This window comes from Salvelinus namaycush, chromosome 24 (assembly GCF_016432855.1).
Source record: "Salvelinus namaycush isolate Seneca chromosome 24, SaNama_1.0, whole genome shotgun sequence".
Classification (NCBI taxonomy): domain Eukaryota; kingdom Metazoa; phylum Chordata; class Actinopteri; order Salmoniformes; family Salmonidae; genus Salvelinus; species Salvelinus namaycush.
In genome coordinates, this window is record NC_052330.1 from 7894495 (window position 1) to 7908480 (window position 13986).

Here is a 13986-nt window from a genome sequence, read left to right on the forward strand (position 1 = left end):
AAGACAAACAGAAGAACAATTACTACACAACGAATACAGTAGAGTGCTGACTGGTCGCAAGTGGTAGATACTGCACTCGCTGTCAGATATGTGAACAGTTTAATCAAATTCTTTCTCCCTGTACCTGGTCCATTCCTTGGCCTGACACCTCCTCCTTGTCACTGCCCTCCTCTTCTTCATCATCCTCATCATCACCCCACATCCTCTCATCCAGCGTGTCCGTCTGGCCCTCGCCCAGGTCACCCATCTTCTTATCCAGATCTTCATCCTCCTCTTTGTCAGACTCCTCCTTGTCATCTTCACCTGAAAAGGAATAACCAAGAGCGCTTTGCGATGTGAGACCAGGGTTGGGTTTATTAGGGCATGCAACATAAAACTGTTTTGCAACAGACAATGAAAATGAGCATTTTAATTGGACAAATTCGAGGTAGTCCCTTAATGTTTCAGTCTATTTTCTCCCATTGCTGCCTAATGAACATGACCCAGGAGAAAGTTCAGACTGCCATGAGGCTGTGCGTTAAAGAGGTCTGTCTTCCCACCTGGCTCTTGCTGGTCTCCATCATGCATCTGGCCGTCAAAGTCCTCGGACATCTCGATGGCGTTGTCCTCCTCCTCAATGTTCTTCTTGTCAGGCTCCTCCTCCTTCTTCTCCTGGCCTTCCTGGAACGTGTCCTCCACCTACGACAGAAACATAGCAATTTTAGCTAGCAAAACGTTATAACTTTTGGGGTGAATCCCAACTCTCACGAAGTATATTGTCTTTACTTAGTCATGTATTGATGTCAGTGGGAGACTAAGTGAAAATAGACTTTAGTGGAAGTTAGGATTCGGCCCTTTCATGAGCAACGCTAGTCAAAAAACAGATCTTATGGTGTCTGCATTATATTGTCGTTCTTGTAGGCATCACCTGCTCTTCATTCTCGATCTTGTCGCTGACGTCTTTGGTGCCCTCTCCCTCTCCGATGCCACCGCCCTCATAGTCATGGAACTCTGTGGCCCCCTCTCCGTCCCCTCCCTCCATCAGCTCCTGGGGTAGACAGAAGCCCTGCAGGACAAGACAACAGGACAATCAACAAGGGGAAAAAAGTGGCTGTACTGTAGGCACCATTGCAGCATAGGTAACTTACCCAAACAGTCAAAATAAACAGGTATTGAAACTACAGTTTGTCCTAATGTTGTTCACTACTTAATTAAAAAAAAAAAAGTTTCACAAAAGAACCTTCTACTATGTTTCAAAGCAGATCCCAGTACAATACAGTACACTACCTTCTGGGCTAGCTCAGTGAAGATGCCGGCCAGGACAGAGAGCAGTTTCCCAGTGCTCCTGTGCGCTCCCAGTGACACGGCCAGGTAATAGCGTACCAGCTCTGAGTACAGCCCCAGCATGGGCTCCAGACGCGCCAGCAGCCTGCACGCCTCACTCAGCTCCTAAAAACAAGGCACACGGGACAAAGGAGTAGAACAGAAGGTCAGCGGTGACGTATGAATATCACGAACAAAGCAATCTGAAACGACAGGACATCATCGTTCAGAAAACCTCAGGAGAAAGAAATAATGAACTCCTATGGCGACTTTGACATTGTTGGCTACCTTACAGAACCGTTGCGTTTTAGTATATATCCACTACACTAGAGGGCGGTATAGGCTACAGTATATGCTGTGTGACTGCACCCACCTGTAGCTGGTGAGATGGACAAGAGTCTCGGTGGACTCGGAGTCTCTCCACTAGCTGTTCCAGCGTGTCGCTGACCTCCCCCAGGGAGAGAGACGCCACCTCGGCTCCTAACTCCTCCTCCAGCAGACGGCTCAGGTGACCAGGCTTCAGCAGGTCCTCCTGGGGCGCCTCCTCCTCACCTTCTGCAACAGGCAGATACGACAGGAAATGACATCCCCATTCCCAATCAATGATCAACACACTTTACAGAACCCTAGGATTGATCATGTTAATAAATCTTGGCCCAGTCTCACTCTGGCTTGCTTGGGTTGCTTTTTAGACAGTTAGTTCTCCTACAGTCCCCCGGCAATAACCACACAAAGAAAAGCCCCTCCCAGTTTCAGTCCGTTTTCTTCCGTTTGGTGCCTAGCGAATATGACCCAGGTGTGTTATTGGAGGAAGACAGCAGGGGTCTCTCCTCACCTCTCTTGGTGTCTGTCTGCTGTTCTCCTTGCTGCTCCCCCTCCCTCCTCTTCACCAGGGTCTGCACGGCAACCAGCACAGTGTTGATGGCCTTTTCAAGTTCAGAAGAGAACTCTGAGCGGAATGTTTGCTGGTAATCTGAGGGGGGGAAAAAAGAGGTGGAGAGAAAATTATTTTAACAATGTAATAACACTGTGATACAATTTTAACACCAGTGTAATATATTATTTTTTAGAAACGGGTATTATAATATACATGTGACTGATTGATTAACTTAGCATGATCGGTCTGTTTTCACCTGTGTTTCCGTGGCCCAGGGAGAGTAGCTGGGTCTTCCAGGTGGTGAACTCCGTCAGGGCGGCCTCCACCTCTCCTCTGACGTACTGCAAGCCCCGGGTCAGGCCAGGCTGGGTGTCGGCCGTGCCCTCGGGGGTGGTGAACAGCTGCTCCACCGCGGGCATCTGTGCCGTCACGGAACCCAGCCGGTCATAGCCCGAGCAACACACAGAGAAGTGGCTCCTGGGGAGATGTGGAGGAAAGACATGAAGACCAAAGCTTAATGGTCTTATCTGTGTTAAGTTTCTGTTTAATACTATCAGTATTCCTAATGCTATCTTGTGCTCCTAGGCCTTACCAAGAGTGCAGCGCCCCCTGTGTGGACTGCAGTGCCACTGCATCCAGCTCCTCCTTCAGGCTCTGGGTTTGACCCAACATGTCCGCCACGCGCTGACTCAGCTGGCTCCAGGCCGGGTCTCCCCTCCTCAGCAAACACCCAGGGGGCTGCCTCTGAGACGCCAGGGGGGACGGGCACCTCAGGGTGGGCTCCCTCTGCCCGCCTGACCCGTCCGTCTGCTGGGGCCCCTCAGGGCAACACTGCAGCAGCCAGGAGAGCTGTTGGAGGAGGGTGACACACTGCGCCGACAGGCCCTGGGCCTTGATCACCCAGCCCTGGAGAGAAGCCTGGGGGGGAAGGCCACCACGGTCCTCACTGTGGGCCCGGAGGTGAGCCTGGATGCCCTGAACACTGACTGTTAGCCTCCTGCATGTGTTAGAGGGGATACAAGCCAAAAGGAGTGTTAGAAGGACAACTACAGATAGAGATACTCAAAATGTCTCCCAAATAAAACCCTATTCCCTATATAGTGCGCTGCTTTTGACCAGGGCCCTATGTGGAATAAGGTGCCATATAGGCTGCCATTTTGGACGCAACCATACTAAGGAGATACACAGATCCTCTATCCAAACTGTAAGCTCTGAGGTGTAAGGTTAGAAGTTAAGGTTCACCTGTGGTGGACCCACTGCTCAGTGAGCTTGGCCAGGCGTCGCCTCTGTCTGAGCAGCAGCTTGAACAGGTGGGAGGAGAAGCCTCGGCAACGATCAATGTTCCCAATCCCCAGCTCCTGGAACACACACACAGTTCAAACCACGTCACAGTTTTTCAGACGCCGTTAAGGCCATGGATATCCTATCATTTGGCATGTAACTCGGTGGTTTAGACCCCATTTAGAACACACAAAATAACCAATATTTCGCCGTTGCAATGAAGTCAATCTGTCGGTCATTCCATTTCAGTCTTTCACCTTAGCAGCGCTCTGGAGAGCAGTCATCATTGCCGTTCTGCGGGTCCACGAGCGGTAGAAGTACTTCTGACAGCCGTCCCACGCAGCGCTCATCTCAGTAAACAAACTGAAACAGACATAGTTCCATGCCACAGTCAACCAGGTACTCCGTGACGTACCGCACAGCTATTCAAAGACGTACCGCAAAGCTATTCAAAGAGTAATATTTCAGGTGTGTGTAGCAGCCAGGTGGGTGCGTCTTGTCTTACCTGTTCTCGGCCTGCTCCTCGGTCCTGACTGCTGCCAGGGCGGTCTGCAGCTCCAGCGGCTGCAGACACAGGGTCTCCTCTGGGTCCGCTGTCCTGTTCCAGTTCAGGCCCTTACGGTAGGACAGACCTGCACAAAGACAGCAGCACCGTCAGTAAACTCCGGTCATAAAATACTGTACCGTGTCAGTGTTCTGACATACGCTGTACTTGGGATACAAAGTCTATGTAGAGGGACTCACCGATCTCAGCCAGCATCTTGAAGAGGTCAGACAGGGCCCTCTGCTTCTGCTGGAGGATGTGTTTGACCTCGGACTTCTGCTTCTCCTTCTCGGCTTTCAGGTCGATCGTGAGGCTCTGGAGGTCACGCAGGTTGCTGATGATCTCCCCTGAAATTAAAAACACAAATATCTTGGTCGAAACTATAATCATAGAGGGACTTTTTCAACAATCTAATCCGAGGCAGTAGAACTTCAGCAAACGCTTCTCATCCAAAACCTTTGATACCGGTTGTTTTTCTCATTGTCATTCGTGATGGATTCTCAACGAGGCGGTACAAGCAGACGTTCTCATCTAGAACCTGTGAGGCCATAGTTTTTCTCCAGCTCTTACCGGTGAAGACGTCCAGGTCCTCAGAGAGCTCGGGCAGGGGGTTCTTCTTCACCAGGGTCACACACATCTTCCTCATCTTCCTGGTGAGGAGGGGAAGACGGCCCTGCAGAGATGAGGGCTCCACACCTGCCAGGCCCTCCTCTGGGGACTCACTCTGTAACACACACACACACACACACACACAAGCACAGTCATTGCCAACATCATAAGAATGTACTGAAAGAGCTCTTTGTGGATAGCGATACTGGTTCAAACTGTCATTTTATGAGTCAGAACAATAATGTTTTTGTGTCAGAACAGAACACTGATGTTGATACCATAGTATACATGCCATATTGACATTGTATATTATTGCCACTCGTCTGTGTGATGCGAGTGATTGGGGCTAGAGGGTGGTTTGTACTGCACCTGTAGGTCTCTGGCCTTGCCAGGGAGGGCGTTCTTCAGGGCATGGTGAAGCCTGTGCAACGGGGTGTTCTCTTGGTTGGCATCCACACTGTCCAGGCTGGCACTGCTGCCCTGCTCCATCAGTGCCGGGGCACACGGCCCGCTCAGCGCTGCCTCAAACTTCTTCACAAACTTAAACAGGGTGCTGGGAAACCAGAGTGGTGGATATTGTTATGTATTTACTGGATGGGGATTAAGGGCCAAATGGTATAACGGTCATTTTTTAAATAAACAAGAAAATGAGGATCTTTTATTAAACAGGCAGTCTTACCGATGGGTCTTGTCCACCGACTGTTTGATGGACCAGAAACTGACGTCGTTCCACTTGGAGATCTTCACAAAGTCCTTGAGCTCCTTCTCAATGGGCTGGCGGAGCTGAGTGACTTTGGTCTGGATGCATTCTGAGAACTGCGTGTAGTACTTGTGCAGATTCCAGAGGAGACTGCAGAGAGGTTCTGTGAAAGCAGGAAGGAGTTCCTAGTCAGGACTACATCTGCATGTTTGAAAAGGTGAACACCAAGTCAACTGACATAGCGCAGACTACTGTGTGTCTGTGAAGTATGTGAAGTGACGCTGGGTTGGGTCCCACCTTTTCCGTGCTGGCTGGGGGCCAGGAGGAGGTGGCAGTGGAAGCTGAGCAGCATGGCCAGCCGCGTGTGGTACTCCCCTAGGGTGGAACCCTCCATGAAGGCCTGCAGCGTGGACGACACCGTGGACAGGGACAGACTCTCCAGAGACAGATCGCCCTCTACCGGAGACAACAGAGGACAGGGAGAGTTAGCTGGCTAATACTCCAGTGTTCATTAGGGCATGCAATGGAAAACGCTTCAAAACATTTTTTCAACGGAAACCCCCAAAAATTGTGTTACTTATTGGACAGGTCCAGGTAGTCCCTTCCTGTTTAAGTCCGTTTACTTCCGTTCGGTACCTTATGAATGTGACCCAACATTTTCATGGATGTGCAATAGGTACCTGTGCTGGTGTCCATCCTCTGCTCCTCCAGGTACCTCTCAACCAGCTGGTAGAGGGAGAACCAGTGCTTGGTGGATCTCTCTGTGTGACGCTTCAAGGCGTTGTCCAGACTGCTGGACCAACAGCTGTTGATGCGTAGAAAGAAAGAGAATAGAAAGACCTTAAAGTCTCGCGGGTTGTGGGAAACCGCATCCATTTTTCTCCCATAGTGTCAACATGCATGCTAACTGCTACAAACACTACAATAACTCCAACAGGAAATGATATTATATACAAAAAAAGGTAACAGTATTACAACCAGGAGTATAACCCTGCCTGCCGTTTCTGTTCCTTACTTGATCTCCAGTTTGCGCCACTGGATAATGAGGTTAGTGACAGGCTCCAGCTCCCTCCTCAGAGAGACCTTGCGGCTGGCGTTGTTCTCCCAGTCCTGAGGAGGGCAAAGGGGCTGAAGTTAGAACGGGGTTATAGGGCCATTATAGGAAGATATGTCCCAAATGGCACCCTTTTGCCTTTATAAGGCACTACTTATGACTAGGGCTCAGGGCTACAGGGAGACATCTGGGGAGTGGGTATGGAGCCCAGTCGGCTCGGGGATTCAAACCAGCGACATTTCCGTTACTGGCCCGACGCTCTTAACTGCTAGGCTACCTGCCGCCGCTGGATAGCCTGGTCACAGGTCTGTTTGTACGGTTCTTGCCAACTCCTATGGTCACGACAGCACAAACATACTGTATCTAGGACCAGGCTAAGAGCGGGAGCATAACAGCAGGACGCACCTGGGCTTTGCTGAGCAGGATCTCCAGGCCGTTGAGGAACTTGGCCAGTGGGCTGGCCAGACTGAAGCCCATGATCCTCTCCATCACCACCGTCAACTGGAACAGAGAGACAGACACAAGCTCAGCAACACTAAACTCCTGAATGCTTACTTACGCTGGTGGCAGGATGCATTAGCCTCCCGTTAGGTTCTTATTTTATCAGAGTAAATAACTCACAGACACTAGAGAAGCTTAACCAAGTTGAATTCTTCCCAAAAGGGTCGTGACAGCTGTAATTCAGACAACCAGACATTTCTCACCATCACAGGTATATATATATATATATATATATATATATATATATATATATATATATATATATATATATCCCACTTAAGACACTCCTCCTTCTCTCCAATCCTTACATCTTATGGTTAAACAGGAAGAGGGTAGTAAAACCTTTATTACTCCCTTCAGGGGATCTGAACTGACCTCCTGACCTCAACCCCTCCTTCGCCGAATCCACAGATGTTCATCTGCTTCCCGTATAGCAATCCTTTGATCTCCGTCCACCCAGCACATTCCACAGCCACTCGGTCTTTCTACAGATCTCAGGCCTTTATATACTATGCGTCCGATCTATCGTGTCTTTAATATCTCACTGTTCAAAATATTCTAATCCAACACTTATGTTAAATTTCTCTCTCAAATCAAATTTTATTTGTCACATACACATGGTTAGCAGATGTTAATGCGAGTGTAGCGGAATGCTTGTGCTTCTAGTTCCGACAATGCAGTAATAACCAACGAGTAATCTTACCTAACAATTCCACAACTACTACCTTATACACACAAGTGTAAAGGGACAAAGAATATGTACATAAAGATATATGAATGAGTGATGGTACAGAACGGCATAGGCAAGATGCAGTAGATGGTATAGTGTACAGTCTATACATATGAGATGAGTAATGTAGGGTATGTAAACATAAAGTGGCATAGTTTAAAGTGGCTAGTGATACATGTATTACATAAAGATGGCAAGATGCAGTAGATGATATAGAGTACAGTATATACATATACATATGAGATGAGTAATGTAGGGTATGTAAACATTATATTAAGTGGCATTGTTTAAAGTGGCTAGTGGTACATTTTTACATAATTTCCATCAATTCCCATTATTAAAGTGGCTGGAGTTGAGTCAGTATGTTGGCAGCGGCCACTAAATGTTAGTGGTGGCTGTTTAACAGTCTAATGGCTTTGAGATAGAAGCTGTTTTTCAGTCTCTCGGTCCCTGCTTTGATGCACCTGTACTGACCTCGCCTTCTGGATGATAGCGGGGTGAACAGGCAGTGGCTCGGGTGGTTGTTGTCCTTCATGATCTTTATGGCCTTCCTGTGACATCGGGTGGTGTAGGTGTCCTGGAGGGCAGGTAGTTTGCCCCCGGTGATGCGTTGTGCAGACCTCACTACCCTCTGGAGAGCCTTACGGTTGTGGGCGGAGCAGTTGCCGTACCAGGCGGTGATACAGCCCGACAGGATGCTCTCGATTGTGCATCTGTAGAAGTTTGTGAGTGCTTTTGGTGACAAGCCGAATTTCTTTCTTTAGCCTCCTGAGGTTGAAGAGGCGCTGCTGCGCCTTCTTCACAACGCTGTCTGTGTGGGTGGACCAATTCAGTTTGTCAGTGATGTGTACACCGAGGAACTTAAAACTTTCCACCTTCTCCACTACTGTCCCGTCAATGTAGATAGGGGGCTGCTCCCTCTGCTGTTTCCTGAAGTCCACAATCATCTCCTTTGTTTTGTTGACGTTGAGTGTGAGGTTATTTTCCTGACACCACACGCCGAGGGCCCTCACCTCCTCCCTGTAGGCTGTCTCGTCGTTGTTGGTAATCAAGCCTACCACTGTAGTGTCGTCCGCAAACTTGATGATTGAGTGGGAGGCGTGCATGGCCACGCAGTCGTGGGTGAACAGGGAGTACAGGAGAGGGCTCAGAATGCACCCTTGTGGGGCCCCAGTGTTGAGGATCAGCGGGGTGGAGATGTTGTTACCTACCCTCACCACCTGGGGGCGGCCCGTCAGGAAGTCCAGAACCCAGTTGCACAGGGCGGGGTCGAGACCCAGGGTCTCGAGCTTGATGACGAGTTTGGAGGGTACTATGGTGTTAAATGCTGAGCTGTAGTCGATGAACAGCATTCTCACATAGGTATCCCTCTTGTCCAGATGGGTTAGGGCAGTGTGCAGTGTGGTTGCGATTGCGTCGTCTGTGGACCTATTGGGTCGGTAAGCAAATTGGAGTGGGTCTAGGGTGGAGGTGATATGGTCCTTGACTAGTCTCTCAAAGCACTTCATGATGACGGAAGTGAGTGCTACGGGGCGGTAGTCGTTTAGCTCAGTTACCTTAGCTTTCTTGGGAACAGGAACAATGGTGGCCCTCTTGAAGCATGTGGGAACAGCAGACTGGGATAAGGATTGATTGAATATGTCCTTAAACACACCAGCCAACTGGTCTGCGCATGCTCTGAGGACGCGGCTGGGAATGCCGTCTGGGCCTGCAGCCTTGCGAGGGTTAACACGTTTAAATGTTTTACTCACCTCGGCTGCAGTGAAGGAGAGCCCGCAGGTTTTGGTAGCGGGCCGTGTCAGTGGCACTGTATTGTCCTCAAAGCGAGCAAAAAAGTTATTTAGTCTGTCTGGGAGCAAGACATCCTGGTCCGCGACGGGGCTGGTTTTCTTTTTGTAATCCGTGATTGACTGTAGACCCTGCCACATACCTCTTGTGTCTGAGCTGTTGAATTGCGACTCTACTTTGTCTCTATACTGGGACTTAGCTTGTTTGATTGCCTTGCGGAGGGAATAGCTGCACTGTTTGTATTCGGTCATTGTGAAAGCCTTATGTTCCGCACGGGAATTAAGTCGATTAAGTAACAAGTATTATTTATTTTAAAATAGCACTCAACTACTAAGATCAGCGAACCCTCACTAGGGGATATGAGCTACGAGACACTTATAAACCCATAGGTTGGGTCACTCATGGTTCTTACCTGCACTAGGGCAGGGTGCTCGGGCCAATCCTCCAGCCTCTGTCTGACGGCCAGGGCCAGCTGTTCCAGTACAGGCAGACACATGCGGGCCTCGCTCATGTTGGGCTGCTGGTAGAAGTCATAGGGCCCGTCTGGCTGGAGGGTCAGGCCCTCGGGCCCCGGGGTCCCCTGGACAGTGTTCTGGAGCAGGGCGCTGAGGAGCAGCTGGGTGCCTGTCATCTGCTGGTCCATCTCAGAGTCTGAGGGCCACGTGGGGGAAATACCGTTTTAGACAAAGTCGTAATGTCTTAACACAGCAAACAGTAGAGTTAATGGAAATATTCTAAAGAGAAGAGCAGGATTCAGTTATATCATAGGATAACATACCTGTAGGCAGGGCTTAAAAGTCCTGACACCTCTCAATTTCAGATTTTGTGTAGATATAAATACAGACATGGCATGACTAAGTGTACTACCCACCCATGAGATGGTAGAAGCGTGACATCACAGGGGCTGTCGTCTGATAGGAGGAGACCAGAGCTTGGATGTGATCTCCGCTGTGATTGGCTGGAGCACTGGCCTGGTACCACAGTGATTGGGTGTAGCCCAGACAGAGGCGTTGATGGACCTGTACCACAGTGTTCATACAGGCTGGAGACAGGCAGCCAGCTTCGCTGGGATCTTCTATCACTTCCTCCTCCTCTGGCTCTCCCCTGTCTGCCGGTCCTTCCAGACTGGGCTGGGCAGTGATATCAGAAAAGTCCTGAGGAGAGAGAGAGAGATAAGAGAAAGTGAGAGAGAGAGAAGAGAAAGTGAGAGCGAGAGAGAAAGTGAAAGAGACAGATAAGAGAAAGTGAGAGAGAAAGTGAAAGACAGATAAGAGAAAGTGAGAGAGACAGAAGAGAAAGTGAGAGAGAAAGTGAAAGACAGATAAGAGAAAGTGAGAGAGACAGAAGAGAAAGTGAGAGAGTTAGAGGAGGCAGGTTGTTTACGGTTGCAAAAGTTGACTAGGTGATAGTGAAATGTAACAAACTAAAGAGAGATTACATTGGATCCATTGGCTAGCCCTAAAGTGACTGTACCTTGTTAAACTGGGGGAAGCAGCGTCTGAAGTCCCTCTCCTCTTGCTCGTCCTCGCTCAGGCCCGTTCCGTGGAGTCTGCTGCGGTGACGGTACAGACTGGCCTCGAGCTGCTCTCTCTCCCGCGCACGTCTCTCCTGCTCGTCCCACTCGTTCACCAGAGCCTGGACATACCGCATGACAAACAACATGAACACTGGTTGGTCCACCTGATTATCAATCAATAAGATCAACAAATGCCAATCAAAAAGTCGACATCCAATGTTATCCAATCAAAACGTGTGACGCCCACCTGACAGATGTGTCTGAAGAGTTTGAGTGTGTCCTGGCTGAGCTGGCCTGTGGAGAGGGCGTGACACTGCAGGTACAGCAGAGCGTTCAGGAGTAACGTCCCTGGCTCTGGGACCACGTGATCCGGGTCTGGCTGGGGCAAGAGCTTCCCTAGGCCCCTCAGAACATCCATGCAGCCCCTGGAGCACAGGTAGTCTGCCCTGGCCAGGTAAGAGGGCAGGCTGGGGGAGATGGAAGGGAAGGCCAGTAGGCAGGACACCAGCTTGGGCAGGCCAGGAATGGGGGTTAGGGAGGAGTCCACCTGGGATGCCACCAGCCTCATGCCGTGCCGGAGCTGGAGGATGGCGGTCCTCAGGGGCCCCACCACGTCAGGGTACAGCGGGTACTCCTCCACCAGCCTCTGGGCGAAGCGGTGCTGCGAGGCCTGCCACACAGCCTCCTCCTTCAGCAGGCCCTGAGTCCCCGACCTGAATTTGGGGCCGCTCCCCTGGAGGGCTTTCAGCAGGTGGGAGAGCAGGTCTTCCACAGTGGCCGGCTGGCCGATGCTGCAGAGGTAGTGCTGCAGCTCCTGGAACAGCCTGCCGTACTGGGGCTCGTTGGGCCTGCAGGCCTGCTTCCTGGAGAGCTCTGCTATCTGCTCCTTCACCTGCTGCATACGGATCCACAGGTACCTGCGGACACAGAGACAATGACGTTTAAAAAGACCCCATCTGGCAAAAACCAGTCAACCAGAACTATCAGTGGCCAAATGCATAATATATTGCCATGTTGTCTGTGGACACGTTGAGTTCTGTTACTGTGGACGGTTGTTCACCTGATGCGAGGATGCTGGAAGCCGTCGGTGGTGCTGCTCTCCTCCAGCTCAACTCCCGTCAGCAGCTGAGAGGACAGACTGCGTCCTCGCCACTCCTCCTGCAGCAAAGCCAGCTGGGAAAGAAAAGGAAGGGTCACTGTCGACGTCACATATAGGGGAAGAGAATGACACTCTACTCCAATGTTAAAAAAGACCAGAGACTTAATATCTCCAGTCATTACTACTCTCTACTACTGTACAAGGTTGAAAGGATTAAGAGACTGCTGCATTGACAGTGGCCCACCTCCTCCTGGGCGTAGTCCAGCTTGTAGGCCCTCTTCACGGCCGGGTCGAAGATGGTCTGTGGGGTCCAGGTCTTAATCTGCAGCAGGCCCATGTTGACCCAGAAGACCCCGGAGCGGACCAGCTGGCTGAAGCCCTGGACGCGGATGGAGCCCTGGACCCTGTTCTGGACAAACTGCTGCAGGCAGGTGAGGAGGGCGTCCAGCAGGCCTTCGGGGAGCAGGTTGGAGGGCAGGAAGTCCCTGAGGGCGGTCTGGACCTCCTGGGCAGCTACCAGAGGGTCCTGGTCGTCCACCAGGCTCTCGCAGGTCTCGGTGTAGCCCTCCTGCAGCCCCGGGGGGAGCAGCTCTGACAGGGACTGTAGCTGCCTGCGCAGCACCACGCCCTGCAGCCGCAGGTCAGTACTCCTAAGAGAACCAACAGAGAGAGGGTGAGACAGAGGTAATCTAGCCGAGTCAAATGGATATTAATAGATATGCACCAAAACCATAGATTGTTGATATAGGTAGGGTTAGGACTTTTCCTATTGACAGTGTCAGCGTTCTATATGTCGTTTGTGGTGATTCCTCTCTATAAGCCTGAGGTGCATGTGTCTTCTCCAGTGCGTGTACCTGAACTCGGCCAGGGCCGGAACAGCCATGTTGTCCCACAGCACGGCGGTAACGTCTTGGAGCTGCTCGGTCCTCTCCCTCCACTCCCCCAGGGTGACCCGGGACGAGGACAGGAGGGACGTCCCCGTGGGGTCCCAACGTCCCCCTGTCTCGCTGCTGCTAAGAACCCCTAACATGCACCTGGACCACACTGCTTTGCTCAGCATGTCAGGACCCTAGAGGTGACGCAAGGAGAGTGAGTGAACGCCTCTGTTATGGAAAACTCAAATTCAATTCAATAATTAACTAAATCTCGTCCACCAGCCGGCTCTGTATGTGGTAGCAACTGAGCCTGGGGACAAGGTTAAGAAGTAACATATTGGAATCAGAATGGCAGGAAATGGAATTAAATTCAGTGATGTAAATGGGTCCAAATCCTGATGCACAAATCAACATCATTGACATCAACACACATTGAGATTGTTTTGGCAAGCTATGAGCCTCTCTAATATCATAGATGTTACATTAGCTACCATTTTTCCAGGTCCCAGAGGTGACTTGGATGATATCATCTGGCCCTCGGGACACAGGGGGTCCCACTTCAGCCAGCGCTCGGGGTCAGCGGTCACACTGCTGCTCCACAGGGCCGACAGGGCCTCCGACAGCAGATCACACCACACAAACTGCAGCTCCTCCACAGGCTGGGAGGGGAAATGCAGGCAGGCACCACAGTCAACAACACATGACACAAAACCACATCTTCTGTTCTGTTTTGAGGCACAGGTACAGGGATGTCCTCTTGAAGGACAATACAACAACACGATCAATCAATTATACTGTGTAAACTGGTTGAACCACTGACCCGGTCACTGCTGAGGAGGAACCAGAGGGGCTGGAGCTGGCTGACGTTCATGGGGGTGGACTGGAGACAGAAGCGCAGGTGTTGGGAGACCTCACGACGCAGGCTGTCCTCTGACTCCCTGTCCCTGTGGGCAAAAGTCAACACTAGTTAGTTATCGGTACAACAACATGACACAACAAACGTATTTTTGATGGCATTATTGCTGCTTTCGTGTCAGGTTTCTAATATGCCAAAGGTGATACATTTGAAACGCTAGATACTTTCAGGCATGATTCAAAATCTGACTCAGT

General features: G+C 50.6%; 1 protein-coding gene across 1 annotated transcript in view; it reads right to left on the reverse strand.

Annotated features, from left to right (window-relative positions):
- Positions 1 to 13986, reverse strand: part of LOC120019266 (midasin-like) — a 45669-nt gene that overhangs the window by 6755 nt on the left and 24928 nt on the right. The window contains exons 59-86 of the mRNA XM_038962579.1: positions 13697 to 13820; positions 13368 to 13535; positions 12856 to 13070; positions 12246 to 12651; positions 11963 to 12075; positions 11150 to 11819; positions 10860 to 11021; positions 10258 to 10540; positions 9799 to 10037; positions 6773 to 6868; positions 6329 to 6423; positions 5994 to 6118; positions 5611 to 5769; positions 5293 to 5476; positions 4983 to 5166; positions 4575 to 4728; positions 4205 to 4351; positions 3966 to 4092; positions 3718 to 3823; positions 3422 to 3537; positions 2772 to 3176; positions 2436 to 2656; positions 2138 to 2275; positions 1676 to 1857; positions 1267 to 1428; positions 908 to 1045; positions 540 to 678; positions 125 to 297 (exon numbers count right to left, since the gene is read on the reverse strand). Of these exons, the coding sequence (XP_038818507.1) occupies positions 125 to 297; positions 540 to 678; positions 908 to 1045; positions 1267 to 1428; positions 1676 to 1857; positions 2138 to 2275; positions 2436 to 2656; positions 2772 to 3176; positions 3422 to 3537; positions 3718 to 3823; positions 3966 to 4092; positions 4205 to 4351; positions 4575 to 4728; positions 4983 to 5166; positions 5293 to 5476; positions 5611 to 5769; positions 5994 to 6118; positions 6329 to 6423; positions 6773 to 6868; positions 9799 to 10037; positions 10258 to 10540; positions 10860 to 11021; positions 11150 to 11819; positions 11963 to 12075; positions 12246 to 12651; positions 12856 to 13070; positions 13368 to 13535; positions 13697 to 13820 (5431 nt within the window). The remainder of the gene's footprint in view (positions 1 to 124; positions 298 to 539; positions 679 to 907; positions 1046 to 1266; positions 1429 to 1675; positions 1858 to 2137; positions 2276 to 2435; positions 2657 to 2771; positions 3177 to 3421; positions 3538 to 3717; positions 3824 to 3965; positions 4093 to 4204; positions 4352 to 4574; positions 4729 to 4982; positions 5167 to 5292; positions 5477 to 5610; positions 5770 to 5993; positions 6119 to 6328; positions 6424 to 6772; positions 6869 to 9798; positions 10038 to 10257; positions 10541 to 10859; positions 11022 to 11149; positions 11820 to 11962; positions 12076 to 12245; positions 12652 to 12855; positions 13071 to 13367; positions 13536 to 13696; positions 13821 to 13986) is intronic.